This window comes from Montipora foliosa, chromosome 14, assembly GCF_036669935.1.
Source record: "Montipora foliosa isolate CH-2021 chromosome 14, ASM3666993v2, whole genome shotgun sequence".
In the NCBI taxonomy this organism is placed as follows: domain Eukaryota; kingdom Metazoa; phylum Cnidaria; class Anthozoa; order Scleractinia; family Acroporidae; genus Montipora; species Montipora foliosa.
In genome coordinates, this window is record NC_090882.1 from 12,574,390 (window position 1) to 12,587,156 (window position 12,767).

The 12,767-nt window shown below is 37.3% G+C and overlaps 1 protein-coding gene and 1 pseudogene across 1 annotated transcript in view; one reads left to right on the forward strand and one right to left on the reverse strand.

Annotated features, from left to right (window-relative positions):
• Positions 1-1,733: 1,733 nt before the first annotated feature.
• Positions 1,734-7,991, forward strand: LOC137984438 (uncharacterized; annotated as a pseudogene).
• A 142-nt stretch (positions 7,992-8,133) lies between these two features.
• LOC137984749 (chondroitin sulfate N-acetylgalactosaminyltransferase 2-like) overlaps positions 8,134-12,767 on the reverse strand; it is a 5,146-nt gene continuing 512 nt past the window's right edge. The window contains exon 1 of the mRNA XM_068832011.1: positions 8,134-12,767. This exon is cut by the window's right edge and continues 512 nt beyond it. Within this exon, the coding sequence (XP_068688112.1) occupies positions 11,483-12,767 (1,285 nt within the window). The 3' untranslated portion in view covers positions 8,134-11,482.

Consider the following 12,767-nt stretch of genomic DNA (forward strand, 5'->3'; position numbering starts at 1 on the left):
TGCCTTTTTCCTCTCTTTTCTTCTCGTGGCACCCACTCCTCTTGTGAGGGATGAAGTACCGTCTTGGTAGAATGAAAGTCCCACATTTTTGCTTTGATTGGAAAAGAATTGTTAAGTTTACTTTTGACTTTAAATTGCACGACTTAGCGTACCTCAGTCTGCAAGTTAAGCAAAAATTGGAAGTTTAATCACAGTAAGAATTCACTATAGAGGAAACACTCACATTGCTGTCAGAAATTGAATTCCTCTAAGTGAATCCAAGGGAGGCATGGTAAGTTTAGCTCAAATTATTTCAGTTTAATTTATGACAAGAAAAGAGAGGGAACTATAACTTACAGTCCTGCCTGGAAAAACAAGGTTATTTTGATATTTATTGTATCTATAAATGTTTTCAATTACCGGGTACCTGTAAGTCACAAAAACAAACTTATTATTAATTAAATTAATTAAAGTATTTTAAATATTATTGTTTGTCTAATGATGTAGTCATGTACGGGTAGATCGTGACATTTCAACTGCATAGTGCTAGTCTTCAGGTGAAGAAGGTGACGCACAAACAGTTGACTTCATTAGACTAGTACGTCGTGATCTACTTACCCCATGTGACAACATCATGAAATAAAATGATAGTATTTTAATATGATTGTACTTTTGCAAAAAGAGCAACAAAAACCTATTTCACAAAAGGAAACTCTTTAATGTTGCATGCCTTTTTATTAATGTGGAAAACTGTCTTTAATAAAATTGGTCGATTTCAGCCTCTTTCCTCCCTGATAGTGACCTCATATGGTGATGCCTTCGTTGCTTCTAATTTGGCTGTGATTTGATAAAATATTAATTACCGTACTTATTCAGCTATAAGCCGAGCGATTTTTACACAATCCTCACTCAATTTGGGCAAATTTGAAGCCGTAGAAGGGGTCTCGGCTTATAGCCGAGTATTTTTGATAAAAAGAATTTTCTCAGCAAATTGAAACAGTAACAAATGAACGTGTATTCACTTACACGCCGAACTAAATTAGTTGTAAAATGAAGAGAAGTTGTTGTTTCGATGTTGTTGGTGTAATATGGACTTTTATTACTTGGTGGCTCGTAAAGCTAAAAGGAGCCGTTCGTGTTGTTGTGCGATCGGGTTCGATCTTATTGCTCGTCTTCTTCCTCCTGCGTCTGTCGAATTCGTCGTCCATTTCCTCGTCTTCACTTCTTTTTTTTTGTTCTGGAATATTCTTGTCGCAAATATGGAGTTCTTCTTGTAGCGACATTTCCAAGCAAAAAAAAACCGTTGTAAGGTTTCCACTCAGATAAATTTTATAAAACGCTTCGCTTGTACGAAGACACGTTTCCTGTGAGGTCAGAAATTGTTTAATAATATTCGCCACCTCACGATCACGTTGCTTGTTGGTTTCTTATCTTTCATGTTCATTTGATTGCTTTGAGTATAATTTTTCAGTCAAGTCAATTTGTATTTTAAATTACGAAAATTCCATAGTCGATAATACATAGCAAGACCTAAAATGGGTCTCGGCTTATAGCCGAGTATTATGCATTTACAATTCGTGTCAATCAGTTGATTTTTTTCCGTAAGAAGTTTGGGGTCTCGGCTTATAGCCGAGCTCGGCTTGTAGCTGAATAAGTACGGTATTCCTTAGTTAGTGGCTGTCAGATGGTTATACAATTCTTGAATACCGGGTACTTATACATGTATTTTGAGATGCAATTTCCTTTTGCGATAGATGTCTCTTAGGGATTGTTTGCAAGCCATGTGCTCATTGACCTCATCTCAGTCCGGACACAAAGACATCCAGGTACTCAATAACAAATAACAATAATGATGACTTTAACCTTAAACGTAAGAATTATTAATTGTGTCGTGAAACTGAAGTCTTCCATTCCTTAGTTTTCAAACCTTCCATACGATGTTTTTGCAATACAGAATAAGATCAGAAGTAAAAAGCAAAGATACCTAAGATGTAATGTATATAGTGAAGAAAAAAACAATTAACTTGAAAGGGTTTTGTTTTTACAGAAACATGTTTCTAGAGCACTTGGTAACGTTTTGCAAACTTTCATCAAAATTCATCAATTCGGTAAGACCATTTTATTTTTAATTATTGTGCATTTCAGTTGGGTATTTACTACATATGAAGTAAACATTACTTTTATTACTCCATCAATCAGTGTTTTTTCAGTTGTGGCAAATTTCATCTTGTTGCTTGAATCTGTGAATGTCAAAGTTTAGGAGGAGACTGACTGCACCGATGGTTGGCAAAACCTCACAACCCAGCCATGAACCCTTCGCGCCCCGAGAGGATAGGCATCATGCTTAAAACAGTGGGAAGTAGAGGGGGATGGGAGGGGAAAACCACTAGAGCTGCACACAAAATTCTCCTTAATCTTCCCACCACACCGATGAATAAGCTCTACAACCCAAAGCATGAGGAATGCATGCCCAAATAATTCATATTATAACAAAACCACTGACAACAATAACTGACCCACAGTCGCTCACTAGACTTGTTAACTTAGTTAAATTGCATTTTACTTGAGTTCATTTCCTGGTTGGGCATGGCTCATAATTTTCAAAGTAGGACTTCTGAGTTTTGGAATTTCGTCAATCAACATCAGTGCTTCAACCAGAATACCAGTTGTGGTTCAGTTGGTTGCACCCAAAAGAACAGGGTCATTACCAGCTTACTGATCGTGATAATTATTGCACATTTTGATTTCGTAGATTGACTATCTTCCAAATATTGTTCAAACACACCTTAAGGTACGCCATCAACAGTATTTAAACATTTTGACTTGTGCATGTCATTTGCTTTTTATTTTAACATTTTTAAGTGCAAGTTTCTGTTGTGTGTTTTTTTTGCACTCTGTTAACCATTAACTCAGACGTACCAAGAAGCCCAGAGTTGATTAGTAAAATCGTCTGGCATTAGACAGAGTAAAACCTGTTAAGTCTCACTCCCAGGGGTAACTGGGTTCAGTTTCTCATTAATTGACTGACTGTAGTTGGTGAACCATTTGAAAATGCTATTTGTTAATTGTGCATGCATATACACTGTGTACCGTATCTGGTTATATTGCATATTGATCAGACACATTAATATTGATTCTTGAATTTTTTTTTTGTGGAAGTTATTTCTGGACGTAGTTTAATGACTTTCAAGTAACTGATTCCTGATGTGTGTGAAATTGTTTTAAAACATAAAGTGAGTATGATTTGATTTGGAGTAGAATCCAATGAGCAGTTCTACGGTTGTAGGTGGGACTCCTACTAGAAGTAATTATTGGTTGTACCCTGTATAAACTGTACTTCACAATTTCACCCATATCTAAATTTATAGACTTGCCACAAGTCAACCTCATGAGAATCTCAGGAGAAAATGTTTTGGCAAGCGGATGAGCGAGCGACAAAGTCATGAGAGGTCGACTTGTCTGGCTTGTAAGGGTTTCATTTGCATTTCGCACCATAAAAGCGCTGAAGTCATTTGCAAGTTCTGCACTTGAATGGTGTAATCCGACGAAAACTACCAAACATGTTTGTTTCTCCGAAATCCAAAGAGGAAATTTGTTTACTTTGTGCTAAAGGTATCAGAAACAAAGACAAAATAAAACGAAAGCTAAATTTCAATCTTGAGTCGCCGCTTGGAAAGGAGATCTCCAGTGATACTTTTGGACCAACACTTTGTGCATTAATTTTGCTGACAGAAACAAAGCACCTAGTTTGGAAGATAACAAAGTAGGGGGAAAGCTTCGAATCGTCAAGAAAGTCAATGATTTCGCTCATGAATGATAAGGGAGGCTTCAGGTATAGGAGACGTGCTAGACCGGGATTAAAAAGACATGCTAGATCGGAATAGTAGAGATACATCTTAGTGAAACTTACCATTTAGCAATGCATTAACTCTCATTGATGAAGACACATTTTAAAATATTTGTTTCAGTCGACGGAAACTGCGTTGATAGTTGTTGAGAATCGCCTCGGGACTTCCAGACACCAGTTTATACTTAAGATTTAAAATGTCCTCCAACTGTTGTTTTGAACAATCGTCTCCTTTTTATGACACTCTAATGCCACAACAATTGAGGCTAGAGACAAGATCTTTCATGAGTGAAGTCAGTGGAACAATAACGAAGATGATAGCATTGCAATCCTCTCCAAGTAAACGATCAAAAGCAGAAGGGGTAGCTCAAAGGTCAGACTTTTCCCAGCTTGGGCTGGAGCTGACACAAACACATGCTTGAATTGTTTTCCTCTCACTGATAGTCGCACAATTCAGAATATCCTATAGCTTCTTCATCCATCACCTTTTTTGAAAGTAACACTTCACTTCGTATGGCAAATTTTAAATGACAGCTCTATTCCCTGGGGTCCACAAAGACTACTCTGATTGGTCTAGCTCAATGACCCGTTTTTGGTTTGCTAAAATTGGCACCAATCAAGTACGAAAGGTCCTTCGTCCCGCATGCCATCTACATGAGAGGAAGGACTTTTGAACGTCTACTAAATTTATAAATTCGATAAATGTCTTGCAGTCAACAGACAGTACAATCAAGTGCCACGGCCTGAGAACAGCCATCTATCTTTTGAGTCATCAACAAGAAAGAGCAGTAGATATATTAATAAGGTACGAATAGCTGAGATTATGTCCAGAAATGGAGTATTAAGTATTTATGAGTCAATGAATCAATGAGTCAATGAGTCAATGAGTTAGTGCAGTTACCCTAACCCATAAAATGAAAGCTAAAATTTCAGGGTGCGTTTGATTGACCGTATTCCAGAATAGGAATACATGGAATACAAGTTGGAAATCCTTCGTTTTTGCAGAGATTCACAGTAAAATTGTCAAATATTTGCTAAAATGTTATTTTAAACTTATTTTTTATCATCCTTGCGACTTCGAAACGCGCCAAACATACCGTTTCAATCATCACTCCAGGTATTCTTATTCCAGAATAGGGTCAATCAAATGCGCCCTCAGAGAGTGCTTAGGCCTAATCACTGAAACGAGGGCTTAGGCTTAATAAATTATTGCTATATTGACTGTGAGTCTCATTGACTCATGACTCTTTGACTATTTGACTCACAAATCATGGGACCTCCCAGAAATGCAGGCAATGGTAAAAATGGCAGATTTGACAAAATTTAGCCGAAGCTGCCATTTTGGCCAAGTTGACAACTGTTGTGACGAAATTTTGCCAAAGAAGTGATGACTCAACAAATATGGCAGATTTGACGAAATTTCACCAACACTACATGCAACCCTAACCGCTACTAACCACTACTCCTATTACTACAACTGCTACTGATGATGATGCTGATGCTTATGTTATGGCAATTCATCAGGAATATTCAATGCACTTTCTACATTTCTGTGGTCAATTTATACAAGAGGTCTTTGTATAATTTGGCCCAAATGGCAGCAGTGCAAGTCATGCACAAACAAAACATAAACTGACAGAACGATTCCCAGGTTCCGTTCAAAAGAGTGATCAAAAGACAAAGTTCTACCAGGGGTATACTACACTGGAACACATGGCTCTAACATATTAAAATGATGACAAAGGGAAACACTACTGGCATAAAAAGGCCAGAAGCAAATGGTTATTGGTGAAGTAAAGTGAAGTGAAGTGAAGCTATTAGTCTCTCCCCATGGGACTTTTCAGGACGAATTTTCAATGCTTTATGAGAGGCTTGAGCCAGACTGCTTGTTTTGCAGTTTACAATAATATTTATTTTAGGAAGTGAAAGATGCCCTCGTCCAGATAAGATCAGACCACAACACCGGAACTACTTCCACCAGACATTCTTAAATGGAGGTCAAGCAACATCTGACTCCTTAATAGGGCAACACCCCTGAAATGCTGTGCTAACACCTGAGTTGACATAAGTTAACATGTTCCAAGTATTAGCCCTTTGTCTTCCACTCTGAGTCTTCACAACCTACAATTCCCCAGTTCAACCCACTGAAGGGCTTATAAATCATCAAAATGACAGCTTTTTTACTTTTCCCAGCTTGTTGCATGTTTTGTTGATACAACAAAATATAATTTATGAGCTTCTCCCACCCACCCAGCATCTTTCTCAACTTTAGTCAAGAAATGCAGGAAACGGTAGAAATGGAGGATTTGGCGAAATTCTGCCAAATCTGCCTCTGGCTGAGTTGTCACCCTGTCGGTGAAATTTCACAAAGTCCGACATTTTCGCCAAATCTGCCACTTTTGCCAGATCCGCCGCTTTTGTTGGGTTAGGTTTAGGGTTAGTACTGTAGTGGAAGTGGTAGTGGTAGTGGTAGTATTAGTAGTGCAGTGTACGTGTAGTAGTAGTGGTGGTATAATGGCCGGTGGTTGTGGTGGTAACTATAATACAATGTAGTTATTTACTTAATTTGTTTTTCAGGGAAGGTGCTCATGAAGTTCTTACGAATCTTGGCACGTTTCATGGAATTGTGGATGCAATTCAAACTGGTTTGCTTAAAATTGTATCTCCTTTAAGTGATTGCACAGTCACAAAGTGAAATCAGGGTGTTAGGGTAACAAGTTGTATAAATTGTATAGTTCTTATATTTTATATCGATATAATTTGATTCGGTCATAAGTAATGTCACAAGCCTTAAAATATTTGAAATAATTTGCAATATTGAACGGCTGGGGTTTTAAACCCACTGCCTCATTGCATATTGCATTGTATGCAAATTTATGGACTAAAGAACCAGCCTGTTGATTCCATACATTGAGAAAACGAAAGGGTTGGTTTTGTTTCTTGTTTTGGAAAGACAACTGACAGTTTTTGCTCATATTATATTTTTGAAAATGAAACCCCAAACAAAGGGGAAAGGCCTAGGGTGAGATTTTTATGTTCAGTTCTATGCCACATGCAAAATTTCAGACAATTTGAAGCAAAACTGAAACATGGGGTGTTTATACCCCCAGCCCTTCAATTGACAAACCATTCATCCAATTTTCTGATATTTCTCAAGTAGACAGTTTTACCTTTTGAGAAATGATCTTCCATTTTCATTATTTTCATGAACTAAAATATTTTCAAGCAGGTTCAATGAAGCATTTTTTCTTACACAAAACGTTATGTGTATTGGCTGGATTTTATCTGTTTGTGGCAAAATGAGAAAATATACCAGTCATGAGAATGTAAAATAGTTTGAATTATTGGAATGCATGTTTACAGGTTTCTGTGTATAGGTTTTTAGAGGAACAACATGTACAATAGCCTGAAAACTCAAGCATTGCTAACCACATGCCACAGAAAGGTTTTGAATAATTTTTATGTGTTCTTAATTGCATGGCTCAGCTCCTCATGGGATTCAGGGCAAATGCCAAAACATAACAGTATCATAACTGATAGGAGGCAAATCAGTTTGTCATCAATTTTGACAATCACAGCTGTGAAGGTGAATGGGACAGTGAGTTTCCAATTTCAAAGTGGGACTCCAAATTGAAATTCCAGCAAACTATAAGAACTAGCCATGCTGCTTTTCTTCATTCACCTGTAGCTGTAACTACCCAGGCTTTAAATGATATTATGTAAACTTAATGGAGCATGAAGAAAGTTAACTTGCTTACCGCGTTTTTCGTAATTTTTTGGAATCTTCTTTTTGAAGTGCCAACATCCAAACTGCATTTTGGCTTCCATAAATCAAACTTCTGACACCAAACCGAGAGTTGAGACGCCGAGAGTTGAGATGCGGAAATCAACTGATGCATGACATAACTTACCAATCAGCATCTTTGGTTCCCATGTTGCATTCATACGTTTGAGCTTGATGCCAATGGAAAGTGATGGTATATCTATGAATCCTTTTTACTGAAGAACCGCTAGAAAGATATTGTAATGGTATTATTTTGAGCTGTGAACTAAACAAAAACTCCAATTCACTTTCCAGAGGTGGAGTCGATCTTTCCTGCTATGTTTGGAAATTTGATTGATGGAAGCCAAAACACAGTTTGGTAATTAGTGCTTGAAGGTGAGATTCTGCAGAATCACGAATATCTCAGGAACCAGTCTTCATATTCACTTAAGTTACAATCAATGTAACAATATATACCAAGCGATCCTCACACTTAACAGGGCAACTTAATCAATAACTACAACATTATTATGCTCATTTTACAATGACTTCGTGACAATGACAAAGTCAAAATAAATTTGAGGCACACGAACCAACTTTTTAAAGACACTCATGCTGAAATATGTTTTTAAAATGTTGGTTTGTGGGTAGTTGTGAAGAAGAGCTCCCCAAAAAACCTGTCAGCCGACTGTCGGTCGACTGTCGGCCAACAGACTACTGACAGGTTACCAACAGGTTAGCAACAGGCTACCAACAGCTAACCGACCGCAAACTGACAGCCAACCAACATGACCCAGAAACGATAATGTTCCCGATACTTACTGATGGATGGTAAAAGGATTTCTGTTTGAGTTGTTTATAGAAAGCTTATTATCATGATACAATATTATTGTGGCAATTATTGTCAATGGAAACCTGAAAAGGTGTCTATAAAGACACTTTTAGACACCTACACAATCTACATGTATAAAGTGACAATTGTTTATTTATTGCCCTGTTAAATGCAAGTATTGCTTCTAATTTCTGTCTATATCCCACACGTCAAATAATATTCATTTCTTTCGTTCAATGTATACCAAGCTGCTTTTTATAGAGAATAAGAACATTTGCAAAGCACTAATTGTCTGAGAGAATAAAATTTAATTTTATTAACAAAGCATGGGCTTTGAATCTTTCATGTTGCAGTTTTCTTGTTTATGAGGTAGATCCCTTTATGTTTTTGGGATTATTTATTTTATAAGGGAAACTCATAAAAAAAACCTTTAACCACTTTGTCACTCTGTAAAATTATTTTAAAAGTGAACAGGCTAATGTGTCAAGAAAATAATAACCATGTTGGAAGAATGTTGCATGAGTCGTCTTGGTACAAAAAATTCTAATAATAATTATAATAATACGTGTTTACCAGTGTAAGGCTTGATAATGGACTAATTTGCACCCAGGTGGAATGATAATATCCTTATTACTGTTATCTTGCTTAAAGAAAAGTAAATTGTTTAAATCTCTGACAACTTATAGGCTACTTGTAGCCCATAAGATTAAGGTCATATTCTCAGCTTCTTGAAATAGTCCAGTTTCGAGTTCACCATGACCGCTGAATAAAAGCACTGAGAGCACAATAGGCCATTTCCGAGTTCTTGTCTACCTTGTCTTCAAAGCGATTGTAAGTGCGAAGTCTTTGTGATGGTAGTTAGTTCTACTTTACATTGAATGAAAACTAAATTTCATAAGAAAAACTTCGCACTTAGACTCGTTTTGAATACGAGGCAGACATGAACTCGGAAATGGCCTGTTTTACAGGGTTAGCCTCAATCTGAAGTGAACATATTCACAAATTCCAGCAACAAGATGACCTGTTTACAACTCTGTCTACTGTTTAATTTTCAAATTTCAGGCACGTTCCTGCCTGTTTTTGTGATTATTTTACTTTAGGTTGAGACTAACACTGTATCAATGTGTCATTGGTGTTTGTATTCAGCAGTAATTCTAAAATTTGAAAAGGGACTATTGTTGATTGTTTTAATAACTCACTGAAAAACTGTCCCAATTAATTAACCCATTGGCATCCAAACCGGCCGAAACCGGCGAGACTTAGTATTTTACTTTGTCTAACGCCAGAGGATTTTACTTGTCAATGGGGAGCCCCTGGGAGTCAATGGGTTAAAACAGTTTGGTGGTGTTTAATTTAAGTTTGTTTTCTGGGTGGTTGTATCCTGGGGAGGGGAGATTTCATGGGAATCATCAAGAAAGTGCTGTTTCTTCATTGGGGGATGGAGATTTTTTTAACTTGCAGCAGAAAGCATGCAACAGACATCGGTCTTCATATGGTGAACCCCATTTTTTTGGTTTTAATTTACCCTTGACTAGACAGACATGAGTGAAGTAATATATCAAACACGAGGAGGAGTGTTTCATTGGATATCCAAACACCAAGAAGCGAGTTGAAAAACGAGGCCGAAGGCCGAGCTTTTTAACCGATTTAGAGTTTTTGATATTGCTTCCCAAAGGAATCAGTAATTAAGACCACATATCCAAACTTCCTTCACGGTGGTGATTTCTTTTTGTTTTTAGCTTATGAATTATTAATGAGAATAAATAATAATATTTAATACACTGTATTAATTAATCTTTATTTTGTGAAAGTTTTTTGACAAGAAACCTCTATAGAATTTGATATAAATAATTTTTACCCCTCTATTGTTGACAATTAGCATTCTTTTGTAATATCCTTTGCCTATAATTATCTCATATTAAAACATTAATTAATAACCAATAATTATAATTTGCATTAAAAACTCTACATAAAAATTCTGTTTTAAGCATCACTGCACCTTACAAAAAAAAAAACCCTACCATTAAAGCTTCCTCTATTTTTGTATCCTAACTTCCTCAGCACTGTCAGTTTTCTTCTTAGGTTGTGAAACAGTGTTATCATTTTATTTGTCAAAGGAGACCTGTGGTAGCAGGCTTTTTGTGTCTTCCCTCTGCCTGCATGCGTGTATCGTTGTGTAAAAATTATCGTTTTCCAAGAGTCAATTATGCAAGAGTAAGAATCTGGTATCATGTTTGTCACCATCAGCATCAGAAAAGTGTCTATTAGTTTTGTGGGAAAATAAACTATAGACCAAATGTTGTAATTCAAATCTTCAAATTCAATTTGAATTGTAATTTCAATTTGAATTGTAATTCAAATCTTCCAGGCTTAAGATTCTTTGTGTATTGTATTTGCGTTACAATGTAGCATTCATGTTTAAATGATAATTTATGGAAATACGTGGACAAAATGTTTCATTCCCAGAGGGTTTGGATTGGGTACAACATTGAATTAGCCGATTTGGTCAAAACCTAATTTAAAAATAGACACTTTTCTGATGCCAATGGCGCCTGGGCCAATTTGGGTAAATCTTACTCTTGGTTGATGGAGTCTGGCCTTTGCCTAATAATGATCTGAACCCTGGTTGACAGTAGCTTTTTTCAATGTGGAAGTACACACAAGTACTAACCTAGTTCTTGTGCTATCAACTTAAGCAACAATTATTCAAATCGAGCAAAAATGGTTAAAAATGCCAAAGTGTATGATTAGATGTAAAAGTATTCATTACCAGTACAGACAAGGGCAGCTTTTATGGTCAAAGTGGGATCTGTAGCCAGATCATCTGCTTTTCTTCCACCCAAAGGCCAACCAATGATCAACTGAAAATTTTCTGGTTCACATAACTTGCTTAAACATAGAAGTTTTAGGAATGAAGGAGATGTTCACCACAGCCAAAGCGTGGTCTTACTTGAAAGGTCTCCCTACCAGTACCATAGGTTTTGGTGTGGAAGAGTAAAGAGAATAATTACGCATGATGACATTGGCATTAGTTAAGTGGGTTAAACAAGTCATTGAGTACTTAGGTTTTCTTCTTACTAATTCCACTGCTCTTAGATTCTTGAAGTTGTGTGATCCAGTCCGTCTCTTTTTCATCAAAAATCTTCCCACCAAATGCTAACAGACCCAGCTGTGAATGCGATGCCTCAGACTTGATTTTGCTTTTGATGCAGGCTAAAAATTGAGCTTGAGTCAAATTGCGATTGCAGTATTTTGAATGCCAATTATGAAAAATCCCCCTGTCTGCAGCCCTTATAACAACTAAATCGCTAGCAAGGTAGTTGCGGTACAATTTTACGTCTTCCATTCCCCATCCCTTGATAGACAGGTCAAACCCCCCAATTTTTAAGAAGTCACTCTTGTATTGGCAAGTCATTCCAAAGCCAAAATCTCTCCAGTAACCTGTGTCACGATTAATCCGATATTGGTTCATAGAGGGAGGGGGTGATCCCCCGTAGACTATCATTGGGTTATATAGACTAAATACCACGGGGTAATACACTTTAACCCCAGGGGCAGAGTAGATTCTGCATCGGTTTAAAAACTCGGCAGTAAAATAGACATCCACATCACAGAAGAACAACAGCACATTTCCCTTTCCCCAGGAGACGGCTCCCTGCTGGAGACCGTATCCCCGGGAAAAAGGCTCATCCTTGAAGATCAGCTTATAATTTGTAAAGTTCTCAGTCTTTGAGAGATTTGTCATTATGGATTCCAGCTCCTGTTTACCCTCTTGCCCAAAGAAGACGACTGTGAGATAAACTTGCTGATCCCACTTGATGCAGACATCGACAAAATTTTCTAAAAACGTTCTAAATTTATCCATGCGCCCTGACAGAGGAAGAACCAGATTAATTAACTCCTTATTAGTGTCTATTGTTTCTATTCTTCCTGCCAGTGTCAGAGGGCCAAACGATCGTTTGATTTTAACGCGATGAAAAATTTTATTGTTTGCAGTCCGGAAGTAAAAATCGTATTGCGACCCGTGAATGCGATCAACTCGCATAATTCCATCGACAAGGTCCATAGCAGAAACATCAAATTGTCTTCCTTCGTATTCTCCGTGGAGCGATTCCACTGCGAATTTAAGCACCTCAGCATACTCTTTGCCTTTGTATCCATATGGTCTTTCGGCTGGGTTCCCGGAAAGGCCGTGGTAAACTTGATAAATCCCGTTTAAAGCCACCGCATCGAAGGGGACAATCTCGAACTCGGACTTCACTGGAGCACCTTTCAAAAACTCTCCTTTCGCAACTTTGCTCTTTTCGCTGCTTAACTCTTGTGAAATCGTCACTTTTTCTAATTGC